The sequence below is a fragment of the Stomoxys calcitrans genome, chromosome 2, assembly GCF_963082655.1.
Source record: "Stomoxys calcitrans chromosome 2, idStoCalc2.1, whole genome shotgun sequence".
Lineage (NCBI taxonomy): Eukaryota > Metazoa > Arthropoda > Insecta > Diptera > Muscidae > Stomoxys > Stomoxys calcitrans.
This window is the reverse complement of record NC_081553.1, coordinates 161,362,122-161,390,101: the sequence shown is the minus strand read 5'-3', so window position 1 is coordinate 161,390,101 and position 27,980 is coordinate 161,362,122. Positions and strand designations below refer to the sequence as shown.

The 27,980-nt window shown below is 38.1% G+C and overlaps 2 protein-coding genes across 2 annotated transcripts in view; both read right to left on the bottom strand.

Annotated features, from left to right (window-relative positions):
• LOC106089583 (glutamine--fructose-6-phosphate aminotransferase [isomerizing] 2) overlaps positions 1-27,980 on the bottom strand; it is a 626,017-nt gene that overhangs the window by 444,551 nt on the left and 153,486 nt on the right. The gene's annotated exons all lie outside the window — the stretch shown is intronic.
• The window catches only part of LOC106092156 (uncharacterized), a 153,205-nt gene continuing 147,567 nt past the window's right edge, over positions 22,343-27,980 (bottom strand). Inside the window, exon 10 of the mRNA XM_059362831.1 lies at positions 22,343-24,044. Coding sequence (XP_059218814.1) covers positions 23,641-24,044 — 404 coding nt within the window. The 3' untranslated portion in view covers positions 22,343-23,640. The remainder of the gene's footprint in view (positions 24,045-27,980) is intronic.

The window sequence follows — 27,980 nt, the reverse complement described above, 5'->3', positions numbered from 1 at the left end:
TATTATTCCTAGCTATTTCAGCAATTTTTGTCATTACAGACAACTGAGCATGGAGATGGGACCGATGATTTCGCTTAAGTACCAATGGCGACCCACAAATACTGATGTTTTCACAACGATAGCAACAATGATGAGCAGAGTTATTACCAGGGGAATACTTACCAATGCTCATTCCACCACACAGAATAGACTGTTTGGCAAATAAAAGACGGGCTTTGTAAAATCCATGAAATATTATTATCAATTTTATTAATTGTTTTCTGTCTTTGCTCATTTTATTTTATTTGTTTATCGTTTACTAAAGAATTCAAATTTACAAAAGGTACATTATTTTCAAAATGCAAACTCGAAACTAATACATACAATGGGATGGGGATATGGCCCATCATATATCTTATTATCGTATAATATCATTTATATATTTTGCGTTTAGTTTGTAGTTGTAGTTTTTCGCCTTCGTTTTCTTCTTTTCTATTATTTCGTCAATTCAAATTCAATCTATCAATTTTTCAACCAATTGGATAAAAACATTTCTTTAGAGTATTCGTTTATTATATAACACTAATACATATTCACTTTGCTTAAATTAATATCTAAGGTTAACTACATATGTACAAAAATAGGTGTAGTAAGGACGATTGAATGTGTTTCTGAGTGTGTGTGTGTGTGTGTGTGTGTGTGTGCGAGTATGTGTGTAGGTGAGGGTTTATGTGAATTGGCCCCAAGCGGCCTAGAGTATGCACTCACATACATTCATACATCAAACACCGCACATCCAGGCTTATAAAGGGAGGGAAAGTGTTAAATATCTATGCAAGGATGTATATACATGCCTTTAGGTTATCAGGCTATTATGTCGACCTCCTGGTATGTCTGTCCATGTGTAACTTAATATTTATGTTCCAGTATGTGATTACTCTATACTATATGTATGCATATACACATATATTTATAGATGTTAATATGTATATCTATGTATATATCAGTATGAGTTCTTCAATGAATTTTTCTATGAATGTAAAGATGTATTTACACGTTAAGCAAAATTTGATCCTATTGTATCCTTAAATAAAATTCTCTCTAATATCTTATATTCTATGGAGCTATGAATGTACACAAGTTAGAACGTTCCTAGTTATATTGTACGTTTATTCGTAGGCATATATATTTTTATGAACAGAATCATAACAATCACATACAGACACACATTCACACATATGAATGTACCAATTTACAATACAAGTTACATACATTTGGTTTCTTCTATATTTTTCCCATATCAATAGGTTTTCCAAAGGAACACGCCTAAACATGTGTACTAATGTGCGTATGCGTTTCTTCGCTAACATATTTACGTCCATGCCATCGAAGTACAATTTATATATCATTATTGGTTATTTAACATACATTGACTATACGAGTGTTCAACTTCCAATATATACACATATGTAAAGTGATGTATTTGAATGTCTCACGAATTCCTTTGGTGTCCTAACATTCCTGATAAAACATATCACAACAATTCTTCTACATGTTTTTACAAATATATATAAAGATATTTCCTATTCGACAAATTATTGTGGTTTAGTTAAGTGGACAAAAGGAGTAAGGATATTTCAAGGTTTTAAGGCGCATACATAGTGAATTTACCCCTGTTAATTAATGAAATGTTCATGGGCAGATTTGCATACTTAGTGAATAGGAATTGAAATATCAATAAAATTATGCTGATTAGAAATTCCATGTTATGAGACCTTCGTGAGCACAAATTTTAGAAGTCCGTTTTTCGACAAGTAGAAAGCGTTGGGTTCGGCCGCGACGAATTTGGTATAACTACCACCGCAGACACGACCATAGAATAAACAAATATGGCGTTATAAATGTTGAAATCATTTTGTTTTATAAAAGTAAATCAACACACAGATCAAACTCAACTGTAAATAAAGCAAAAACGGTTTTTTTTTGTGAAGAATGAACCAAACTGTCCACGGATCCACAACTTTTTGCGATCCACTTAAAAGAGTGCGAAAACATTTTGGGTTTCCTTCTTAGAACTCACATTTGAATCCTGACGATTCTGACTCTTTTTATACCCACAACCATAAGATGGGGGTATACTAATCTAGTCATTCCGTTTGTAACACCTCGAAATATTCGTCTAATACCCCATAAAGTATATATATTCGAGATCGTTATGACATTTTAAGTCGATCTAGGCATATCCGTCCGTCCGTCTGTCGAAATCACGATAGAGGTCGAACGCGTAAAGTTAGCCGCTTGAAATTTTGCACAAATACTTTGTATCGATGTAGGGCATTGGAGATTGCAAATGGGCCATATCGGTTTAGATTTAGATATAGCTCCCATTTAAACCAATGTACCGATGTGACTTTTGGAGCTCCTGGAAGCCGCAATTTTTATCCGATTGATTGAAATTTTACATGTGGATTTCAATTATAACTTCCTACAGCTGTGCAAAGGACGGTCTATAATCAGATAAATCTTCCATATAAACCGATCTTCCGATTTGAGTTTCTGAAAGCCGCAATTTTCATCCGATTTGGCTGAAATTTTGCATATAAAGTTCTGTTATGACCTTTAACAACTGTACCAGGTACGGTTCAAATCGGTCTATAACCTAATATAGCTCCCATATAAACCGATCTCCCTATTTGAATTCTCGAGCCTCTGGAAGCCACAACTTTCGTCCACTTTGGCTGAAATTTTGCACATAATGTTCTCCTGTGTCATCCAACAACTATTTCGAGTACGGTCCAAATCGAACTATAATCTTATATAGCTGTCATATAAACCGATCTCCCGATTTGACTTCTGTAGTCCTTACAACCCGCAATTTTCGTCCAATATTGCTACAATTTTGCAAATTGTGTTTTGTTATGACTTTCAACAACTTTGGCAAGTACACTCCAAATCGGTATATAACCTAATACAGCTTCCATATAAACCGTTCTTCCAATTTGACTTCTTGAGCTCCCGCAATTTTTGTCCAATTTAGCTGCAATTTTGCACATAGTGTTGTTGTCATAGTGTTATCCAAAAACTGTTACAAGTACGGTTCAAATCGGTATATAAAATGATATAGCTCCCATATAAACTATTCTCCCGATTTCTTCTTGAGCTCCTACTAACCGAAATTTTTGTTTGATTTGGCTGAAATTTTACATGCGGTGTTCTGTGACGACTTCCAGCAACTGTGCCAAGTACGGTTCAAATCAGTCTATAACCTGATGTAGCTCCCATATAAACCGGACTCTCGATTATCCTTGTACGCTTCCTAGAAGATTTAATTTTTTCTGGTTTAACAGAGCTTGGTATGTAGAATAAAATTTTGCCCTTCAACTGAATTTAGTTTTCATAAATTTTTAGCAGAATCCATGGTGCTAGGTTCCAAAGATTCGGCCCGGCCGAACTTAGCACGCTTTTTCTTGTTATACCCTCCACCATAGGATGGGGGTATACTAATTTCGTCATTCTGTTTGTAACTCCTCGAAATACTCGTCTAAGACCCCATAAAGTATATATATTCTTGATCGTCATGACATTTTAAGTCGAACTAGCCATGTTCGTCCGTCTGTCTGTCGAAATCACGCTAACTTTCGAAGGAGTAAAGCTAGCCGCTTGAAATTTTGCACAAATACTTCTTATTTGTGTAGGTCGCTCCACGTTTTGATATAGCTGCCATATAAACCGATCTTGGGTCTTGACTCCTTGAGCCTCTAGAGGACGCAATTATTATCCGATTTGGCTGAAATTTTGCATGAGGTGTTTTGTTATGACTTTCAACAACTGTGGTAAGAGTAGTTCAAATCGGACCATAACCTGATATAGCTGCCATATAAACCGATTTGGGGTCTTGATTTCTGGAGCCACTAGAGGGCGCAATTATTGTCCGATTTAGCTGAAGTTTTGTTTAACGGCTTCTCTCATGACCTTTAACATGCGTGTCGAAATGGCATGAATCGGTTTATAGCCTAATGCAACTCCCCTAAAAAACCGATCTCCATATTTTATTTCTTCAGCCCTTAAACTGCGCAATTCTTACTAGATTTCGCTGAAATTTTACACAACGACTTCTGCTATGGTCTTCAATATTCAGTTCAATTGTTGTTCGAAATGAGCCATTACTTGATATTGGTCCAATAACATAGCAATTTTTTTTGCTTTTATCCTTTGTTTGTTTAAAAAGAGATACCGTGGCAAGAGCTCGAAAAATGCGATCCATGGTGGAGGGTATATAAGATTCGGCCCGGCCGAACTTACCTTGCGTTTACTGGGTTTTGCTAGTTTGTTTCGGTTTCCATTTCTTTTTCAAACTGTGGTAAATACAACCATATTTCCAGAAGTCTTGAATGTTGAAAAAGTAGTACCCATACTGAAAATATCTTTCTCTCAACAATTATTGACTTAATTTGTTATAGTGCATCGATAAAATTCTTGAAAAAAGTATGTATACGCTGATTTGTAGATATATAACTGAATGTCAACACCTGTATGAAAATCGATTTGGGTTTAAGAAAGAAAGTGGAACACATAACCTGTATGAAAATCGATTTGGGTTTAAGAAAGAAAGTGGAACACAAGATGTTATTGTTGTGAATTTCATATGTCAGGGTTTGGATGAGAAATGTAGTGGCTTTGGTGCAATTTTCTATGACTTATTGAAAACATACGATTTGATTGATAATCACGCTCTGCTTGTTAACTTCCTTTTTATGGGCTTGAAAATGATTCCTTGCAGGTATTGGGAAGCTATGTTAAAAGTAGGAAACAGTACGTGGAAATGAATGGAGTCAAAAGTGATACTTGTTGTGTCCCCCATGGCGTCCCCCATGGCATCGTATTAGGATCTTTTTTATTTACAATTAACATGAATGACATATCTAAACAAAAACTCTACGGCAAATATTTTTTATACGCAGACGATATCTCGCTTTTGTATCCCTATCACAATGAGGTAATACTTAAATCGCAAATGGAACATGATGCTGAAATTATAGAAGAATTTATTCGAATAAAAAGAATTGTTTTGAATTCTCACAAAGCAGAACTCATACGTTTTCGGCCGCACTGTGCAAATGAAGATTTTTTTCACGTAAGCATTCGAAACTGGTAAATTTATACTGTCAAGAAGCATTAAAACTTTCCAAGTTAGTGTCATTCAACATTGACTCCCAAAAAAAAAAAAAAAAAATATTTTCCATTTGAAAGAAATGCAAGTATTTTAGAATAACTACCAGTTTGTTTTGCTGAAACGATATGTCACAAAAGAAATCACGATCTTAGTATATGATTGCTTTCGGCAGCCAGAATTACGATGGTAGCTAATTAAACACTTTAATTAAACCCAAATTTTTCAATTTAATTAATTTTTAATTTACCTTGTACTATTCGATAGAAACGAAAACCAGGTTTGTGGTGTTTATATAAAATTTCAGAAATTGATTTTGCCATAAAAACTTGAATTGGCCATGAAGGTAATTGCGGCTTGGCATCTATAATATGCTGTAGAACCCAGTTCATATACTCATACACATTTTTACACCTGTACACACGCCACATCCGCTCACATGAATGCATTTTACTCGAAATGATGTACATTATGCATGCGGAAGTGTTTGTTTGCATCTGCTGTACATAAATAATTATCATTGGACGCAGATTTATACATAATAAACATTGGGGTATTAACCAAAAAATACTGCCAATAAAAGAAAATCATCCAAAATCAAATGTGTATATGTAACGCTCAATTTACACTAATAAGGCCGAAGTGACTACAATTGTCAAAATATCTGCATTCGATTTTTTGCTATCCCTTCAAAAGCCTTTAAATCGTTTATGCTTTAGAAATGGCTATAGTACCCGGGAGTAGGCTTAGAATAGACTCCAAAGACCCAACAGCTGCGGTGGTGGTATCAGGCCGTAGCATGTTGTCTGCTACTAAAGCCTCGACTGGTGGAGCGAATGCCCCAGGGTCCACTAGTCGGCAGACGACTGGTCAGTAGGTGCTTTTGGCGAAGACACCTGGTTCGAGTCTTAAAGACAAGCCCTAACATACTCTCTCTTCGCATGTGTATAAATTGCCTACGCCATCGCTCTTTAAGGGGTTGGAATAATAGAAGCCTCTCAGTTTTATTGAGAGGCTTCGTGCGAATGATCGCCAAGCCTCTAATCTCACTATAAGCGATAGAGACTCCCTAAATTGGGCTCGGGGATTCGCTGCACTAGCTATCCCAAAGCCTACAAGTCTAGAGTCGGAAATTGCACCGCAGTCAGCCAAGAGGCTGCGGTCACCTGGAGGACATCCCATGCCTAAAAGAACTTGGGCGAAGAACAGTAAGATGGGTGCAAGAACCCTTGCTTACGTCGCAAGGGACATTTTGGTGATGGCAGTTGTCGGCAAGGGAGAAGAACAGGGCTACATACATATCTAGAAAAATTGGAGTGGGATAGTCAATGGATTGTCATGATTATACTCTGATGTTCTTGCGGAATTTCCTGGGTCTCCTCCAGTTTGTGATGAAGCAGGCTGGTATCGAGGCCGCTATAAACTAATTGCCTCCGAGGATCAACGCTCAATTGAAATGTATAGTTTCGCCCTAAAAAAGATTGGTGAGATCTGGCAGGGCGCAGCACTGGACTTAGTCTAGAAGGAAGATATTGCTTCTCGAACAATGGCGCACACTTGAATACCAAGTATTCCCTCAGATCCTGAATCCATGCCTGGAAGACTAAGGGAGTGTTATCCCAATCTTTCAACCACCGACTGGAAGATTGGTAGATTTGATGAGGCTGATGGTGACCAGAGACATGCAGCATTCGTACTTAACTCCGGCTGTCTCGCAGACCTCAAAAAGTCTGATGGAGTTGTACCCTAAGGAATCAACAAGTTGAAACTGAAGGTATATAGAAGTGGTGAGGTTTAGGAATCAGGACACGACTCAGCAGATGTTGCTGAAAACTTGCCTGAGGAACTATCGACCACATCGCTAAAGTTTGGAGGATTGCAGGAGACTGGCAAAGTCGAAATGAGACCCGAAAAGCGCTGAGTGGAGGGTTCATCCAGTTGGACTGGGCTCAAAGTGTACGCCAGCGGGGATGGACGGAACTCAAAAAGTACTTCGACAGCAGCAGCTAGTGAAACATCTAAAGAGGAATTGTCCCAATCGCAAGTTGCTCACCTGTCCCTGGCTGCGCACGGAAGCTCATCATGACAAGATCTTACGAATCTTGTGAGGATGGACTGCTGGCGGTATCAGAAGACGAGGCTGACACAACAGTGGTGGAAGTTCTGAATTCTGATTATGGTCCGGTTTCTACAGATAAATCTCCACCATTGCAAGGCCGCTTCGGGGGCACAAAGGTCCTCCTGATGGCAGAGGGATTTGACGTGTTTCTTATCCAGGAACCATGGAGGAATGGTTCACGGAAAGGAAAACCTTACCGCCCGAAGGCCAACGATTTTCATTCTATTAGTCTGTCATCCTTTATGCTGAAGAATCTTGATAGATTGATATAAACATATATAAGGGCAAAGATCCATGGAGATCGCCTATCTCGGCATCAGCATGCATATAGTTAAGGCAAGTCAACTGAAACAGCCCTTCACGACCTAGTCCGCTAGAAGTATGTCGAATTGCCTAACACAACTCACTGTCCCAAATTTCGGCGACATCGGTCAATAAATGTGGGTTTTATGGGCGCAAGACCTTAAATTGAGAGATCGGTCTATATGGCAGCTATATCTAAATCTGGACCGATCTGAGCCAAATTGCAGAAGGATTTCGAAGGGCCAAACACAACTCATTGTAACAAAATTTGCCAAAATTGGACAATAAATGCGCCTTTTATGGGACTAATACCCTAAACCGGCGGATCGCTCTATATGACAGCTATATCCAAATCTGAAAGATGTCCAAGGGCCTTACACAACTCACTATCCCAAATTTCACCAAAATCGGATAATAAATGTGGCTTTTATGGGTCTAAGACCCTAAATCGGCGGATCGGTCTATATTGGGGCTATAAAAAGATATAGTCAGATATAGCCTATCGACGAACTTAACCTGCTTATGAACAAAAAAGAATCTGTGCAAAGTTTCAGCTAAAGACTGTAGCGTCATTTCAACAGATAGACGGACAGACATGGCTGGATCGCCCAATAATCAGGGTCGGAAATGGATATTTCGTTGTGTTGCAAAACGGAATGACAAAATGAATATACCCCTGTCTTTCGGTGGTGGGCATAAAAATAAAGTTTTTCGTGTGTTCGGTTATTTGCAGAAGATTTTTTCTGTCGCAAGAAAATTTAACAGTTTTCTTAATGAATACGATTGCCACTTATACAAACAGATTCCATTTACGATTTTAACTTGCAATACCTCACAAAAAAGCCATATCCTAATGTTCTAGAACGCATTCCTACCCATTTAAACGTTAAACACACAAACAGTAAAATATTGAAGTGAAATTTAATTAGATGAGCATGCAAATAATAATTAAATTTGCAAATATTGGCACAAATATTGGCGTCATTTATGATGCATTGAAAATATGGGAATGCGTTTCTACCTTAACAGAGATTTAATTTTTTTTGTCTGTAAATACCATACTTAAAATAATTACTAATTAATTAAAATATTGGGTAAAGGGGTTAAAAATATTTCTAATCATGTACTCATGTAAAAATTGTTTCACAATAATTTGGTGAATGGAACAAGCCGTATATATGTAGGAGCTGACATGTTTACAGGATTAAAAAGTGATATGTAAATAATATAGCTTTCGGGATTATATCTGCATCACCATAATCAAACGAAATCAAGTTTGTCCATGAACATTCCATTAAGGAACAGGTGCAAGCTGCTTACATATCAATAAATGCTGGCTGATTCAAGTTATAAGCTCAATGATAAGGACGTCCTATTTATGGCTGATTCAGAACTGCGTGCCGCAATGCGACATCTCCTTGGGGAGAAGTTTTTACATGGCATAGTAACTCAAAAATGTCGCCAGAACAAGGAAAGGAATAGTCACCGCTGAAAAAAATTTTTTTGATGTTCTCACAATTTAAAGAGTAGTATCGTAAGGTATTATTGGACATATGAAGACCTTGTGATGCTTTTAATCATCACAGCATTAGTGGCAATACTGATCTCACCTGAATCATTTTTATACCCTACACCATAGGATGGGGGTATACTAATTTCGTCATTCTGTTTGTAACTACACGAAATATTCGTCTGAGACCCCATAAAGTATATATATTCTTGATCGTCGTGACATTTTATGTCGATCTAGCCATGTCCGTCCATCTGTCTGTGGGCGCAATTCCTATCCGATTGGAATGAAATTTTGCACGACGTGTTTTGTTATGATATCCAACAAATGTGCCAAGTATGTTCAAATCGGACCATAACCTGATATAGCTGCCATATGAACCGATCTTGCGTCTTGACTTCTTGAGCCTCTAGAGGGCGCAATTCTTATCCAATTGGAATAAAATTTTGCAAGACATGTTTTTATATGATATCCAACAACTGTGCTAAATATGGTTCAAATCGGTTCATAACCTGATATAGCTGCCATATAAACCGATCTTGGGTCTTTAGAGGGCGTAATTCTTATCCGATTGGAATGAAATTTTGCACGACGTGTTTTGTTATGATATCCAACAAATGTGCCAAGTATGTTCAAATCGGACCATAACCTGATATAGCTGCCATATGAACCGATTTGGGGTTTTGACTTCTTGAGCCTCTAGAGGTCGCAATTATTATCCGATTTGCCTGAAATTTTGTACAACGGATCCTCTCATGACCATCAACATACGTGCTTTCTTATGGTCTGAATCGGTCTATATCCTGATACAGCTCACATATAAATCGATCTCTCTATTTACTTCTTGAGGCCTGATACAGCTCACATATAAATCGATCTCTCTATTTACTTCTTGAGGCCCCAAAGGGCGCAATTCTTATTTGAATTGGCTGACATTGTACACAAGTCCCCAACATATTATTTAATTGTGGTCCGAACCAGACCATATCTTAATATCGCTCTAATAGGAGAGAAATTTTTTCTTTTATCCTTTTTTTGCCTAAGAAGAGATGGCGGAAAAAGAATTCGACAAATACGATTCATGGTGGAGGGTATATAAGATTCGGCCCAGCCGAACTTAGCACGCTTTCACTTGTTTCGATTGGTGTGATATGAATTTCATGAAGCTAAATACCACTAAATACCGAATAATTTACTTTACTCTTACTGCTGCTCTTCATGAGTACTACTACCTTGTCAATTACTATCTAAATCGGACCGCAGGGAAAATATTCCTCCAAACCAGTTTCCGCATGTACGTGAAACTTTAAATGCTTGTTAGAAAATTTTTAACAAAAATTTACTGCATATTGTGTTCAAATACAATAATTTAATCAAGAAAAGGAAATGCAAACTAATGCATACACTTGGAAGCTCTAATGTTTATATAAACTATTGAGAATTGTGCAAAGAAATAATGTTTAAGTTCTAATTTGTATGACTCGTTCAAACAAATGACATATTTAGGTTAGATTAGGGAAGGGAAGGGTAAAAGGAGGAAGCTGATATAAATCCGCCCCATGCCACTATGGAATACACTAACCAGTTATCAGCTTGTTGTGCGGTCTAAATACCAAAAAGTAGCCTTGACAAAGTCAGAAATTCCGCGCTACTAACAAAATCCTTAATTTTTCTTCATACTACGCCCCTACGCCGGTACGTTGTCTGATATTGTATCCCCACCTAAGTGCCGGTGTCTGTTACTTAGGTGGGGACACAACACCAGATGAGATGTAACATGACATATTTAATACACCAAACTTACGATTGTGTGAATTATTTAAACACATGAATACCTCTAACAAGGTTTTATGCAAGAGTTAACAATGTATAGAAGTATGCAGATAATTATATCAAGTAGTATCTGTACAATTAGTGTTCACAAATTTGGTTTTCATTTTCATGTTAAAGTATTTTAGAAATTTTAATTGTTGCATAATTTGCTCAATATCATCTTCGTTTGTAAAAATGCCACATAACATAACAAACAGTTTTCAGCACCAGCATTTACAAAATGCAATGATTTTTATCCTATTTATGTTTGAATCAACGTAGGCACTTAACCTACGTGGGATCTACGCTGTAGGAAAAGGATGCACTGTGGGAATTTTATTTCAAACGAGTTATATACCCTCCGCCATGGATCGCATTTGTCAAGTTCTTTAAATGAGTTTTTCAATGACTTTGACCGATATGGGTCATACTTGTCATGGCTGCTAAAAGTCATAGAAAAATACCATTTCCAAAATTTCAGGCAAATCGAGTAAAAATTGGGCCCACCAGTGGCTCAAACTGTCAAATTGGGAGATCGGTTTATATGACAGCTAAATCAGGTTATCAACCGATTTAGACCATGCTTGGCGCAGATGTTGTAGGTCATACCAAAACGACATATGTAAAATTTCAACCAAATTGGATTCGAATTGCACTCTCTAGAAGCTCAAGAATTTAAGGGGAGATCGGTTCATATGGCGGCTATAGCAGGTTATAAACTAATTTAGACCATACTTGGCACATCTGTTGAAAGTCATAGAAAAGGTCAATGTGCAAGATTTTAGCCAAATCGGATGAGGATTGCCCCCTCTCAAGTCTCAAGAAGTTTATTCGTTAGATCGGTTTACATAGAAGCTATATCTAAACGTTAATTATATCTATGTGTTTATATATATTTAACTAGCTGGCCTTGTGTGCTTCGCTACACTCTTAGGTTATATTCGTACTTAACTCCCAAATATCTTTCATTAGAATCCCATATTGTACCGTTTGGTGTACCTGTCCACTTGGGTCATAATTTTGGGTTGGGGCGCCCGCTTGGGAATAGACCCCAAATTTCCATATAAGTTTCGAATTTTATTCTCAAGTACTTTCGTTTGAATCCCATATTGTTCCGATCGGCCATACATGTCCATTTAGTGATGGTTTTTAGGGTGGGCCGCCCTCTGGGACTTGACCCCAAATTTTTATGTAAGTATCGAATTCATTTTGGGGGTGGGCGGGCCTCCCCACTCTTGGGGTCAAATTGTTAAATTAAGTTCGTACTCTACTCTTAAATACCTTTTCATTTAATATCATATTGTCCCAATCGGTAATCATGTCCGTTTGGGTGGGTTTAGGGCTAGGGTGTCCTCCATGGTTATTTGACCCCAAAGATTTAAACCATTTTTGTGTTTTGTGTTACCGTAAGTGTACAAACCAAACTTCTCTAAGACGGTGAACCCAACTCCGAGATCTTGCATTTTTTAAAATTAGTGTATATCGTATATCAAACAAGTAAGAGCGTGCTAAGTTCGGCCGGGCCGAATCTTATATACCCTCCACCATGGATCGCATTTGTCGAGTTCTATGCGCAGTATCTCTTTTTAGGCAAACAACGAATATTGAATAAGAACTGTTAGCACAACATTGAAGCTACATCGTGTTATAGTCCTATTCGGACCATAAATGAATGCCGATCATTGTAGAAGTCATTGTGTAATATTTCAGTTCATCCGGATACGAATTGCGCTTTGTAGGGGCTCAAGAAGCAAAATCGGGATATCGGTTTATATGGGAGCTGTATCAAGCAATTGATCGATTCCGACCATATTAAACACGTATATTGAAGGTCATGAGAGAAGCCGCTGTACAAAATGTCTTCCAAATCCGATGAGAATTGCACCCTCTAGTTGCTCAAGAAGTCAAGATGCCGGATAGGTTTATATTGCAGATATATCAGGTTATAGACCAATTTGCGCCATACTTAGCACAGTTGTTGGAAGTTATAACAAAATACTTCATACAAAATTTCAGCCCAATCGGATGAGAATTGCGCGCTCCATGGGCTCGAGAACTCAAGATCCAAGATCGGTTTATATGACAGCTATACCAGATTATGAACCGATTTGAATCATACTTAGCACAGTTTTTGGAAGTTATACCAAAATACTACGTGCAAAATTTCCATCACTGGCTCAAGAAGTCCTCTAGTGGCTCAAGAAGTCAAAACCTCATACAAAATCGGTTCATATGGCAGCTATATCAAAAAATTTACCGATTTAGCCCATTTACAATCCCAACCGACCTACACTAATAGAAAGTATTTGTGCAAAATTTCAAGCGGCTAGCTTTACTCCTTCGAAAGTTTGCACAAATACTTCTTATTAGTGTAGGTCGGGTGGGATTGTAAATGGGCCATATCGGTCCATGTTTTTATATAGCTGCCATATAAGCCGATCTTGGATCTTGACTTCTTGAGCCTCTAGAGGGCGCAATTCTTATCCGATAAGAATGCAATTTTGCAAGACGCGTTTTGTTAGGATATCCAACAACTGTGCTAAGTATGGTTCAAATCGGTCCATAACCTGATATAGCTGTCATATAAACTTATCTGGGGTCTTGACTTCTTGAGACTTTAGAGAGCGCAAATTCTATCCGTTTTGGCTGAAATTTACTTGTTTTAAGTGTATATTTCTAAGATATCAACCATTCATTCGAAAAAATGAATTAAGAGAATTAACAAGTAAAAACGTGCTAAGTTCGGCCGGGCCGAATCTTATATACCCTCCACCATGGATCGCATTTGTCGAGTTCTTTCTTGGCATCTCTTCTAAGGCAAAAAAGGATATAAGAAAAGAGTTGCTCTGCTATTAAAACGATATCAAGATATGATCCGGTTCGGACCACAATTAAATTATATGTTTGAGACCTGTGTAAAATTTCAGCCAATTCGTATAAGAATTGCGTCCATTGGGGCTCACGAAGTAAAATAGAGAGAACGATTTATATGGGATCTGTATCGGGCTATAGAACGATTCAGATCATTATAAACACGTTTGTTGATGGTCATGAGAGGATCCGTCGTACAAAATTTCTGGCATATCGGATAATAATTGCGACCTCTAGGGGTCAAGAAGTCAAGATCCCAGATCGGTTTATATGGCAGCTATATCAGGTTATGAACCGACTTGAACCTTATTTGACACAGTTGTTGAAAGTAAAAATAAAATACGTCATGCAAAATTTCAGCCAAATCGGATAGGAATTGCGCCATCTAAAAGCTCAAGAAGTCAAATCCCCAGATCAGTTTATATGACAGCTATATCAGGTTATGGACCGATTTCAACCATACTTGGCACAGTTGTTGGATATTATAACGAAATACTTCGTGCAAAAATTCATTCAAATCGGATAAGAATTGTGCCCTCTAGAGGCTCAAGAAGTCAAGACCCAAGATCGGTTTATATGGCAGCTATATCAGGTTATGGACCGATTTAAACCATACTTGGCACAGTTGTTGGGTATCATAACAAAACACGTCGTGCGAAATTCCATTCCATTCGGATAAGAATTGGGCCCTCTAGAGGCTCAAGAAGTCAAGACCCAAGATCGGTTTATATGGCAGCTATATCAGGTTATGGGCCGATTTAAACTATACTTGGCACAGTTGTTGGGTATCATAACGAAACACGTCGTGCGAAATTCCATTCCATTCGGATTAGAATTGCGCCCTCTAGAGGCTCAAAAAGTCAAGACCCAAGATCGGTTTATATGGCAGCTATATCAGGTTATGGACCGATTTGAACCATACTTGGCACAGTTGTTGGATATAATAACAAAACACGACGTGCAAAATTTCATTCTGATCGGGTAAGAATTGCGCACGCTAGAGGCTCAAGAAGTCAAGACCCAAGATCGGTTTATATGGCAGCTATAACAGGTTATGGACCGATTTGAACTATACTTGGCGCAGTTGTTGGATGTCATAACAAAACACGTCGTGCAAAAATTCATTCCAATCGGATAAGAATTGCGCACTCTAGAGGCTCAAGAAGTCAAGACCCAAGATCGGTTTATATGGCAGCTATATCAAAACATGAACCGATATGGCCCATTTACAATACCAACCAACCTACACTAATAAGAAGTATTTGTGCAAAATTTCAAGCGGCTAGCTTTACTCCTTCGGAAGTTAGCGTGCTTTCGACAGACAGACGGACGGACGGACGGACGGACGGACGGACGGACGGACGGACGGACGGACGGACGGACGGACGGACGGACGGACGGACAGACGGACGGACATGGCTAGATCGACATAAAATTTCACGACGATCAAGAATATATATACTTTATGGGGTCTCAGACGAATATTTCGAGTAGTTACAAACAGAATGACGAAATTAGTATACCCCCCATCTTATGGTGGAGGGTATAAAAATACTTAAATAGGGCATCTCACACATACAGTCAAATTTTCAGTTTGGACATGGCTGGTATAAACCAATGGTGCACAAAATTTAAATTTCCTCTATACTAGCGCTGATGCTCAATGCACATATACTTTTATTCTCTGGGTTTCAGTCGTTGTTAAGACAGCAACGAATGAACATGAGCATGGGTGTGCGGGTCATTTTTGTGTTAAAATTTTAAAATCAATGCTTTTTATGGTTAAACGTAAATATGAAAGGAAAATTAAATACTTATTCTCATATTATGGTTGCTTTTAAAAAACTTAAATTTTTTCTCAGATAAATTAACACTCATTCATCGAGACAATTATAAAAATTTATCGAGCGTAATTCACACATACAATTTAATTTTCATTTTGTGAACCGCTGGTATAGACCCAATCCCGTATTCATAATTTTTTTTTAATCTTTGCCTGAGCGATCATTGTTTTTTGAAGAGTACTTCGTTTGTTGAGCAGCTCGGATGTGTGCAAACGGTAAACTCGGAAAGCGAAAATGTTTAAAATTGCGCCTTAAGCCTGGTACTGACTTTGACTTTTCACCCGAACGGCTGTCGCAAGGCGTTCCGTAGAAATGATACTGAGTTTTATGAGCAGAAATAGTAGCAACATGTCGCTGTGTCAGTATAAATTTTGCTTCAATGAATTGCAAATGTAATTAAATTCTCAAAATAGGGGACAGATCAACTCTGTCCCAATGCTGTTGTCTTTATTGTATGTTATTGTGCGAGATCAATAATTCCTATAAGTAATTGTTTTGACGAATTTTGTGTAGATCTGCCTGTCGGCTTATTTAAACGGCATTGTTGAGATCAAATTCCCTATTGAAGCTGTGGGCTGAAACAGAATAAGCTCCTTAAGGTTTGTTTACAAATTTTAAACTCCTAAAATTCTTTAATTCCCGTCTTAAGGTAAAGTGACATGTGAGTAGTTCCACACTTGTTTACAAAAGTGAGCAGATCATTCCGCAAATATTGTGGTTGATTACAAAATGGGTTATATCAAGGTCGTTTATATTGATGACAGTAATGGGGGCTAAATAGCAGACATGTGAAACAGTAGAATGTATTCTTGGATTTGAGTAAGGCCTTGTAAATAAGAAGATATCCACGTTAGAAAACTGATAGGAAACTCTTTGTAACAAGTTTGTACAGTAAACGATCGTGTATAACATGGTTCCATTTAGCTCATGCGAAATGTAGAATTTATTTTATCATTCGAAATGAAGCCCATAGTGAATAACATTTTTCGATTTTATACTCTTAAGTTGCTTTGCATTTTAGACGATGAATGTACACAATTCTATGGATGACTTTCCTAAGCTAAGAAATGCACAATATGGTTGTAAGCACATTTGGCATGTTTGTATCAAATGTAAATGTAGATTTGGGGATACATAAACATGAGTACATGTTATGTTTAAGGACCTTTAGCTATTTACTCCTTCGTTAATCATAGTAAGATTCTGTAAACCTGTTTCTACATGCACACTCTTACCAGGCGTTCATAAATTACCCATTTACATAAACAGTTATAATCAATTAATAGAACCATACCATCTGTAAGGTGTCAGAAAGCAAAATTAGCATGCTGCTTTGCAAACTGAATAAATGAAATAGGAGCTTAGTAGCTTATTTCAAAAGGAGAAACCGCAGACTGTAATTTCAACATTAATGTAATTTTGTGCGAATTTTGTGTTGAAAAATCTAAAAAATGGGTTCTTGTATTTGTTTAATTGGTTGAAGGACAATTTATTGCTAAATCTACCATGAATGAATGAATATTTGCATATTGGCTATACTCGTATCATATTGATTTCGTTAATTGCTCGCTGTATATGTAGTAAGTCTAAAACTTACTATAAATAAACCATATTATTCAAAAAATAAGTAAAAGCGTCCTAAGCTCGGCCGGGCCGAATCTTATATACCCTCCACCATGGATCGCATTTGTCGAGCTCTTCCCATGGTATCTCTTTTTAGGCAAACAAAGGATAAAAGAAAAGAATTACTATGTTATTGGAACAATATTCAGTTATGGTTTCATTTGCGTAAAATTTCAGCCAAATCTAGTAAGAATTACGCACTTTAGGGACTGAAGAAGTAAAATAGGGAGATCGGTTAATAGGGGAGCTGCATTAGGCTATAAATAAGCTAAATCGGATAATAATTGTGCCCTCTAGTGGCTCAAGGAGTCAAGACCCCAGATCGGTTTATATCGCAGCTATATCAGTTTATAGACCGATTTGAAATATTCTTAGCACAGTTGTTAAAAGTCATAACAAAACACATCATGCAAAATTCCAGCCAAATTGGATAAAAATTGTGTCCTATATAGGCACAAAAAGTCAAAACCCCAGATCGGTTTATATGGCAGCTATATCAGGTTATAAATCGATTTAAACCATACTCAGCATAGTTGTTGGAAGTCATAACAAAACACCTCATGCAAAATTTCACCCAAATCGGATAATAATTGCAAGATCGGTTTATATGACAGCTATATCAGGTTATGAACCGATTTGAACCATACTTGGCACAGTTGTTGGATATCATAACAAAACACGTCGTGCACAATTTCATTCTAATCCAATTATAATTGCGCACTCTAGAGGCTCAAGAAGTCAAGACCCAAGATCGGTTTATATGGCAGCTATAGCAAAACATGGACCGATATGGCCCATTTACAATACCAACCGACCTACACTAATAAGAAGTATTCGTGCAAAATTTCAAGCAGCTAGCTTTACTCCTTCGGAAGTTAGCGTGCTTTCCACAGCCAGACGGACGGTCATGGCTAGATCGACATAAAATGTCGCGATGATCAAGAATATATATACTTTATGGGGTCTCCGACGAATATTTCGAGTATTTACAAACAGAATGACGAAATTAGTATACCCCCATCCTATGGTGGAGGGTATAACAATGGGGAAAATTTTCATTACAGTGTTCAATTTATTTTAATATATCCTAATTACCAAATTTTGCCTTGCCATGTTATAAAGGGTGATTTTTTTGAGGTTAGGATTTTCATGCATTAGTATTTGACAGATCACGTGGGATTTCAGACATGGTGTCAAAGAGAAAGATGCTCAGTATGCTTTGACATTTCATCATGAATAGACTTACTAACGAGCAACGCTTGCAAATCATTGAATTTTATTACCAAAATCAGTGTTCGGTTCGAAATGTGTTCATTCACCGTAACGTTGCGTCCAACAGCATCTTTGAAAAAATACGGTCCAATGATTCCACCAGCGTACAAACCACACCAAACAGTGCATTTTTCGGGATGCATGGGCAGTTCTTGAACGGCTTCTGGTTGCTCTTCACTCCAAATGCGGCAATTTTGCTTATTTACGTAGCCATTCAACCAGAAATGAGCCTCATCGCTGAACAAAATTTGTCAAAATTTGAACACATTTCGAACCGAACACTGATTTTGGTAATAAAATTCAATGATTTGCAAGCGTTGCTCGTTAGTAAGTCTATTCATGATGAAATGTCAAAGCATACTGAGCATCTTTCTCTTTGACACCATGTCTGAAATCCCACGTGATCTGTCAAATACTAATGCATGAAAATCCTAACCTCAAAAAAATCACCCTTTATTAACAACATCTATGTGTCATTGTCCAAACAAAAGCTTAATCCTGCCAATTCTTAACATGATATTCAACAACTTTTGAACAATTTTCAATGTCTCATGTACTGCTTATGATTTTGTAGCCGTTAAGTGGTGCGGACGTGTTTTTATTTCGCTCATATTACGAAAAAAAATTTTAAAGCCTTTTGGAATAGACTAGAAATGGACTCCAAAGACTCAACATCTGCGGTGGTGACGTCAGACCGCAGCGTGTTGTCCTTTCCTCCTATAGTCGGGGTTCCTTGGCACCTGTAGTCGAGAGTAATGCTTCAAGCGCACAACTAGTTGTCAGACTAAATAATGAGGAAGAGACGGATAAACCAGGGGATGCACAGTTCATCGCCAGCCTTTAAGTAAAGGTGGTGTTTCTGACTCGGATTCAGACAGCGACTGTGTCAATGAAATAGTCATCGCAGCCGAATCGAGAGATGAGCGGATCGGGATGTCGGCAGAAGTGAGCGATGGCTTTGCTAAGGTCAAAAGCAGACCGAGAAAGCGATCCGGTGCACAACGAAGCAGACAGAGGAGTATGTACCGGCGAAAGTGCAGGATGCTGGAAGGGATAGAACTGACATTCCAAGCACTTCTACGGAAACTGGAAAAAGAATTAGATCTCCCGAAGAGCATTACACTGCTAAAATGGTGAAGAAGGAAAAGAGCTCCCCGTTTTAAAGTACTCTGGGAAAACCATGCCAGCCATCCCGAAATGGAGACTCCAGACAGTGTGCTGCGGAGGTAAAAAAAGTCGGAACAGAACGAAGGAAGCGCACACGGCCCCTGAGTCTTCATGGAGGACTATGATTCCAATAGGAGGCCACAGTCATTACGGAAGGGGAATATAGTCGCTGAGAATGGTAAGTGGCCGCGCTCTTACGCCAGAGTGGCAAGAAAGCACATCAGAGATGAGCTGACTTATGCAATCTTCAATATCGGCTGTGCATCCGGTAGGATTCCACCAGACCATGCGTTCCAAGTGGAGGATCTGGTTAACGATTGGATTTTTGAACATGTGTGGAACTCTATAGAGGGCCAACCCATACAAATGATGAGCTGCGAGTTTAGAGTGTACATCTTTATGCTTCATTTTGCGTCGGCAGAATGTACTGATACCATCAAACAGCTCGTCAGAGGTATTCACGCAAAGCTCGACCTGGTGAGAAAGATGGATATTTCCCAGCTCACGGTCTTCGTCAAGTGATGGGGCAGTAAATTTGCGACCAAATCGAAGGTTTGATCGCAGAGAAGTGGGAGGTCTTCCACAGGGAGGAGAAGGAGGAAGGAACTCTCTTTGTGGTTGACATTGATCAAGTCTCCGTGACAAGTTTCGCTAAGACTAAAGGCATGGCGCACTACGGGAGCAAAGCTGTCTTTTTCAAGATTGGGAAGACTAGGATAGGCAGAAATTTTCATTCTGCGTCATCAGGCCGTGTAGTGGCAGGTGACTCAACATCGCCCAACAAACAGGGGGCCGACAACGAGACAATCACGGCATCTCTCAATATTGGAAAGACTAGGAGAAGCAATGATCCTAATACTAAAATATCAGGCAGTGCAGTGGCGAGAAATCCAACACAGCCTAACAAACAGGAACCCGACGACGGACCCATCACCGACTCAAAGACTCGGAATATTGAGATAGGTAAAGATCCTAATATCGCGGTATACCCGGAAGGAAGAGAAGGGGTCATTTTATGGTTTTTTAAGCATATTTGTAAAGATTTATTGACGCACAGAGAAAATGTCAAAAATTTCATTCCAACAATTACTTTCAAATAAGTAAAAATTTTTGTTTGCTATTATTTGTCATATGCTCAAAATTAGGATTTATTTCTTGTGATTTAGTTAAAACTGACCCAAATACAAAACCAGATGTTGCTACATCTTAATTCTCCCATAGAAGGAATTTCAAACATTTTCTTCCAACAATTTGTTTCATAAATTAAATTTGTCATACAAGATTGTTAAGCATTCGAACAAAATAAAAAAAAAAAATATTTGGTGAAGTTAAACTAACCAGAACTTCATATGATTCTGCTGTTTTTAATAACACAACTAAAATCGCATGCTCTGCTGTGCCCTCTTTTACTATACACAAAACAAAAATTTCGTAAAAATTGTAATCTAAAAATCTGGGGTTCATGGTTGCATCTGGCTTCAAAGGTTACACTCAGAAAAATTTTTTAGTAAAATCATCAAAAATTTTTGATACTTGATCCAAAATGTTTATGTCTTTATTTCTAAATGACTTTAATTAAAACCAAATGGTGTGATCGGGTTAAAGATCCATTTGTTAATATTTTAAGATAAGGTGGGTCAAAGTATATTCATGTGGTCATTTCATTGGCAACACATCGTAACATCCATTTCCGACCCTATAAAGTATATATTCTTGATCGTCGTATAAATCTAAGACATGTCCGTCCGTCCTTTTGTCTGTCCGTCCGTTCGTCAGTGTGTCTGTATGTTGAAATCACACTACATTCTTTAGAAATAGAGATATTGGACTGAAACTCTGCACAGATTATTTTTCTGTTGATAGGCAGGTTAAGTTCTAAGATGGGCTACATCGAACTATATCTTGATATTGCCCCCATATAGACCTATCTACCGATTTTAGGTCTTAGGTCCACAAAAGCCACAGTTATTATCCGATTTTGCTGAGTTGCGTGAGGCCACCCGACATTCTTCTTAAAGCCCAGTTTGGTCCAGATTAAAGGTCTCAATTTAAGGTTTTATGTCCATAAAAGGTGAATTTTTTTGTCCGATTTCGCCGAAATTTGGGAGAGTGAGTTATGTAAGGCCTTCAACTTTTTCTTCAATGTGGGCGTGATCGGTACAGATTTCGATATAGTTGACGTATAGTCCGATCTCTCGATTTAAAGTCTTAGGCCCATAAGTGGTGCATTTTTCCTGATTTCGCTGAAATTTAGGACAGTGTGTTGTGTTAGGCCCCTCGATATCTTTCTTGAAGACGGCCCGGATCGGTCCAGATTTGCATGTAGCTGCCATATAGGCCGATCTCACAATTTAAGATCTTGGCCCCATAAAAGTCGCATTTATTATCCGATTTCGCTGAAATTAGACACAGTGACTTATGTTATAGGCCGTGTCGGTCTATATTTGGATATACAGTGGCACAGATATATCCACATGCCCTTTTGGAAATAATAATTACTTAAACTGACAGTTACGTAATTGTTATATGATTTTAACCAAATAATTTGGACTAATTGTAACTCTGGTGACCATGGTGAACAGTTTTAACAACATTCAACCTAAAACACTTTTTCTAAAAAAATTTGGTTTTGAAATATGTATTTTTTGATTGGGGTATGTATACTTCCCTGTGCCCTGTAGCTGCCAAAAAGACCAATATTGAACCAAAATTTAACAGAGACCACTCAATGTCTGTGCCGGATTTGGTCCAAATCGGACCATATTGGGATATAGTTTCTATGGGCGCATAAATAATGCATTTTTCACAGAATTATGACCAAAGGTCGTTTACATGTGTACCCAAGGTCGTGGGTATACAAAGTTCGGCCCTACCGTACTTCATGCCTTTTTACATGTTTATATATCATTTTTCTTAATCACACAGTTGACATGTTGTTCCAGGTTTGCAATAATGTTAACTTTTCAAGTTTTCGTGGGATAATCACTTTTTTTTTTGGCAAACTTGTGTTTTATTAAAGATCTTATGCAATAAACGAATTTAAATGAAAATTTTATGTGTGTGAATTTCATTTACTCGTTTACTGTACTTGGCATTTGGTAAATTTTAATTCAATTGTAGTAAAACATTTTCTCTAGGTGTTTATTTTAGTATATGCGTTACTTAAAATTAAACAAACTGTCGGAATTAAAAAGCAATACCATAAACATGATTTGGAAAAGTGAAAGAGAAGCAATCCGTCCGATGGTCAGAAAAATACTCTTGATACATTTGTATGTGTGTATTCCCGTACAGATATGACACACTATATGTGTAAGAATGTAGTCACTATGTGTCGGGTGTGTGTGATGCGTGTTTGTATGTGCTTGTTTTTTTTTCTCTATTGGTATTATTTACTTATACATAGTTGATTTGATATCTATTTACATTACCGGAAGCTCGTCCATATGAGAAGGAAATATGTTCACACTAAAGTTGTTAACATGACAGTGGCAGCCAACATTAGTCGTCGAGAACATTTCCCGATTGGCATTGTGGGTGCGCTTCTGTTGTCGTTGTTCGGCACGGCTAAATACACAGACGCTGCGAATGGAAGACGGCGAAAGTGGGACTTATTGGTACGGGGTCACAATTGGCTTTCTTGCTTCTTGTAGTCTCATAGTATTGCCTTCGCGTATGTGAGTATGTATTTGTGAATTTATTTGCCCACTCCATTGTTCCATTAAGTAAAACAACAGTCCCATTCCATGAGAATTGACAGAATATAGTGTTTGTCTCAGTCAGCAGCAGGAGCACCACTTTATTATCAATTCAATCGATATTTTATAGCTTCGCATCGCGCCATCACTTACAATGGTTCCGATGTTTTGGCTTTGCTTCTGATACTGCTGCCTTCCACAAATGCGGGGGAGGAGGTCTTTATTTCATCGGCGGTGCTGCTGTGTTCACTGGGATGTTCCAAGACGGCCTGTCATTCGTAAAAGAATTGCGAATTCACTGCCATACCGGTAGAGAGTGTACGAGGGGCTATACCATCGTACGTCGATATCGATCCAGGTACAATGGATTGTTGCAGGACATGTGGCGGTGAGGCTGTGACACTGGCTGTGGGCGCTGATTGCTTCATGCGCCTTAGTGTGGCTGTCGCAGGCGTTAGAACATTGCCGCCAGTCGTTTGCATTGACAATGGGCCCTGTTGTTGCTGTTGATACTGGTGCCCTAGGTAAGCTGTTTCTGCACTTGCTAATGACGTCGTTGGTGGGGTGGCAATGTTGCCTGGCCTCTGCAGAACACCATCGCTGTTCAGTATGTAGCCGGAACGGAATGTTGGAGCTGTGGTGTACTGTGCCAACGATGTGATGGGAACCACGGTACCTTCGGGAGAACAAAAGAATGAATAAAAAAATAATTAAAACCAAATGTGTTGATTAACAAATACTAAGAAGCGAGTATGTATGTATGTGCGTGAACGTTGCATAGCCGATACAGCGTGCAAGGACTTCAGCCGCACTGCTCAAGGGTGAAACACGCCATAATAATAGACTGGTACTATTACCGCAAGAAGTTAAATGGAAGTTATTAACTTCATTGTCTCGAAATCAAATGAGAATTGCAAGGAGGAGAGCGATTATGTTTGCCCAACCACAAATGAATTCAATGAAAAATTGTAAGCCAAGGGATTGACTGAGGGTATTCTCAAAAATGCTTAATGGGGAAAATAACATTGTTCGCCATGGCATTAGTCTTGTTGGACTTTGAGAGAATCAAACTAATTGGGTGAGCCAAATTTCAAGCTGCTATGGCTTTTAGTGTTGGAGTGATTGATTGGTTCCATACAAAAAAATTATCGATCAACCGAAAACTTACTCGAATGACTTGGGGCACACATTTAATTGATTAATCATTAGCAAGTTGGATGAATGTCTACTTTTCGGTTTCACAGAATGTGGGTTCCCACTACGGTTTGTTGAGGAATGATACGAGTATTGCAACAGAACTGAATGCTACAACGCATAAAATTGTGTGTGTCTGTGAAGCAGTTAGGGCACTCCTTAGTTGTGGTTTAGAACTATACAAATATAAAATTAATTTTGGAAATGCGGGTTTTGACTTTTTGACTAAACCTAAAGACGCTATGCATTATAAATACCCACCACTGAAGGTTGAAGCATAAACAAAGTTTGTCATTCCTTTAGCAACATATCAATATATTGATATTTTCACAACCATTGCAAACACATAAGACTATAGTAACAATTTTTAAACTGCGAGTAAGATAAGCTTTTCCTGCATCTGTATCAAATATGACCTGGTAATAGGCAAGGCCCTATGGCAACCGATCCATCAGTTAGAGTTTAAATGTGAGAAACGGGGAAAATATTTCATTAATGTTTCATTGAGGTAAATTTTACTGAAGGACCTTCTCCTTCTTGTATATATAGAATTCATAGTGTTCGACATTGTTAATATGCTTGGTCTATAGGATTGTACATTTTCCAGACGAATAAAATAACGTTGCAGTTCAATAGAATTGACCTCCAAATAGAGGTCTAAAGTCCATAACAGGCACATTTTAAATCTGCATTTGCTTTAAAAGTTTCTTAATGGAAGTTGTGTTGGACCCCTCGATATCACTAGGGAGTATGTTTCTGTTCAGGTTATAATTGAGTGTAGCTGTCAAATAGACTGATCCCTCGATTCTCTGTGAATCCAAATCGAAAAATTCTTTAAATCGTTCTGACGCATTGAAATTAATACAATTTTTTTATGGAAAATTGTAGTCCATACTGGGTCCAGGCGACATTTGGTCATAAAACAAGATCTTTGTATTGCTTGCCAAAACACTATTTACATGCCGATTAGATCTTTCTGTGTGGTAAAATTGGGGTTTCATATTACTTTGTTAAGAAATTCACCAAATTGTGTTCAGCATTTTGATGGCGTTTTATACTTTTCTTAAATATTGGAAAAACATTTTCTGTTTGCTAATTTTACCAGTCTCAAATTGGTTATATGATTTCAAGCGGATATTGTCCCGATTTCAACAATCGGTTTTAAATGGTATACATTTCCATAAAATAATTGCAAACAAAATAAAAAAATGTATTAACTATAATTTGTATATTTAGCAAGAAAATAAATTTTAATCTTATAAAATTCTTATAAAAACTATCTACGTTCTGCTAAATCATGTGTAAAATTCACCTCCGAAAGTCATTAAAATCGACTGAAAATCCTTTTTTGAGGGAAGTAACTAACTTATGTGAGTAGTGCGCCATGCCTATTCGCACCTGCATCTCGTATAGTCTTCTACAGCAGAATATTAAAGAGATCACACGATATGTTGTCCCCCTCTCTGAAACCACATTTGGTATTGGACGGTTCGGAGAGGTTCTTGCCTATGCCGACGACATCGATATTATAGGTCGGTCATCGGAAGATGCAATCGCAGCGTTTGAAAGCATCGAAAGAGAATCAACAAAAGTGGACATGAAAATAAATGGGTATAAGACAAAATGATATCAACTCCCACAAAGACCTGTGCACCCGATTAGATAAAGAAAATGGAGAAAGTTGGGAACCACAACTTTGAGATAGTCCGCAGTAACCGAAACAAATGACACCAGTTTTTAAATAAAACGAAGCATAATATTGGCTAACAGATGATATTTTAGACTAAGCAAGCAGAGGAGGAACAAAGTCACCTCTTGACAGACAAAAATTACACACGAAGCATGGGTAATTGCGAAAACAGATGAGGCAGCATTGGAATGTTTGAGAGAAAAATCCTTCGTAAAATATATGAACCAGTTTGCTTTAATGGAGAATACAGGCATCCTATGAACCACGAGATGTATGATGATGATATAATAGTAAAATAAAAACCCATCAAAAAAACCAGTAAGGAAAGGCAAAAGTCGGGCGGAGCCGACGTATATTTGGGAACCGTATTTAAATCTGAACCGAGTTTGATGAAATTTGCATATATGTTAAGATCAGTAACAAAACAATCTGTGCCAAATTATGCAGATCGGTTGAAAATTGTAGCTACTACGGCCGTTTAAGTAATAATCGGGCGATACACATATATGGGAGCAATATTTAAATATGAACCGATATTGAAGAAATTTTTCAGATATATTAAGATTGTAAAAAACAATCCATGCCAAATTTTGTGCAGATCGGAGCTATATATATGGGAGCTGGATCTAAATCTAAACCGATTTTCACCAAAAACAATAGCGTTTATTGTTGAGCGAAAAACGTGACATGTGTTGCAAAATTTCGTGATGATGATTTCGTGATGATTGGACAACAAATACGACCTCTACTTTGATGGACTCACAGACTGACAAAGCTAAATCGAATCAGAAAGTGATTCTGAATCGATCGGTATACTTATCAATGGGCCTAGCTCTTCTCTTTCTTAGCGTTGCAAACAAATGCACAAACTTATTGTATAATACCCTGTACCATAGTGGTGGTGGAGGGTTCAAATCGATCTATAACCTGATCCAGCACCTATATAAACCCATCTCCCGAGTTAAATTCTTGAGCCTCCAGAGTTCGCCATTATTACCTGATTTGTCTGAAATTTTGCATGATGACATCTGTTAAGAGTCTTAACAACTGGGTCTTGACTTCTTGGTCCAAATCGGTCTATAAGCTGATATAGCTCCCATATAAACCGATCTCTCGATTTAACATATTGGGCCTCCAAACGGTGCAACTATTATCCGATTTGGAAATTTTGCACAACGACCGCCAAGTATGGTCCAAATTGCTATATAACCTGATATGGCTCCCATATAAACCAATCTCTTGATATGAGTTCTCAAGCATATAGAAGGCGTTTACTTTAAATTACGATTTTATGCCTGAAATGAATTTTCCGTGCTCACCCGGATCTCCGCCTGCAGGACCGTATTATGGCCAAGCAGACTAAAACATATCTCAGTCCTTGGGTTTTCAAAGTTTACATTGAGAACCCAGGGACTGAGATCAGTTTAAGACTGCCTGACCATAATACGGTACTGCAGGTGGAGATCCGGGCGATCCCGGAATGCGTAAAGTGGTGTGGTGCTAACGTGAGGACGTCGAATGTAAACATCTTTACCGACAGTAAAATTGCCATAAGGGCAATAACAACCTGGACAGTAAGGTCACGAACAGTCTTGCAGTGTAAGAAGGAGATTAACGCCTTCTCTGAGGATGGGAAAATCCGCATCGTTTGGGTGCCGGGCCATAACGGACAAAGGGGAAATGAAATGGCAGGCGATTTGGTGGTGAAAGCCAGAGGACTGCCGTCAA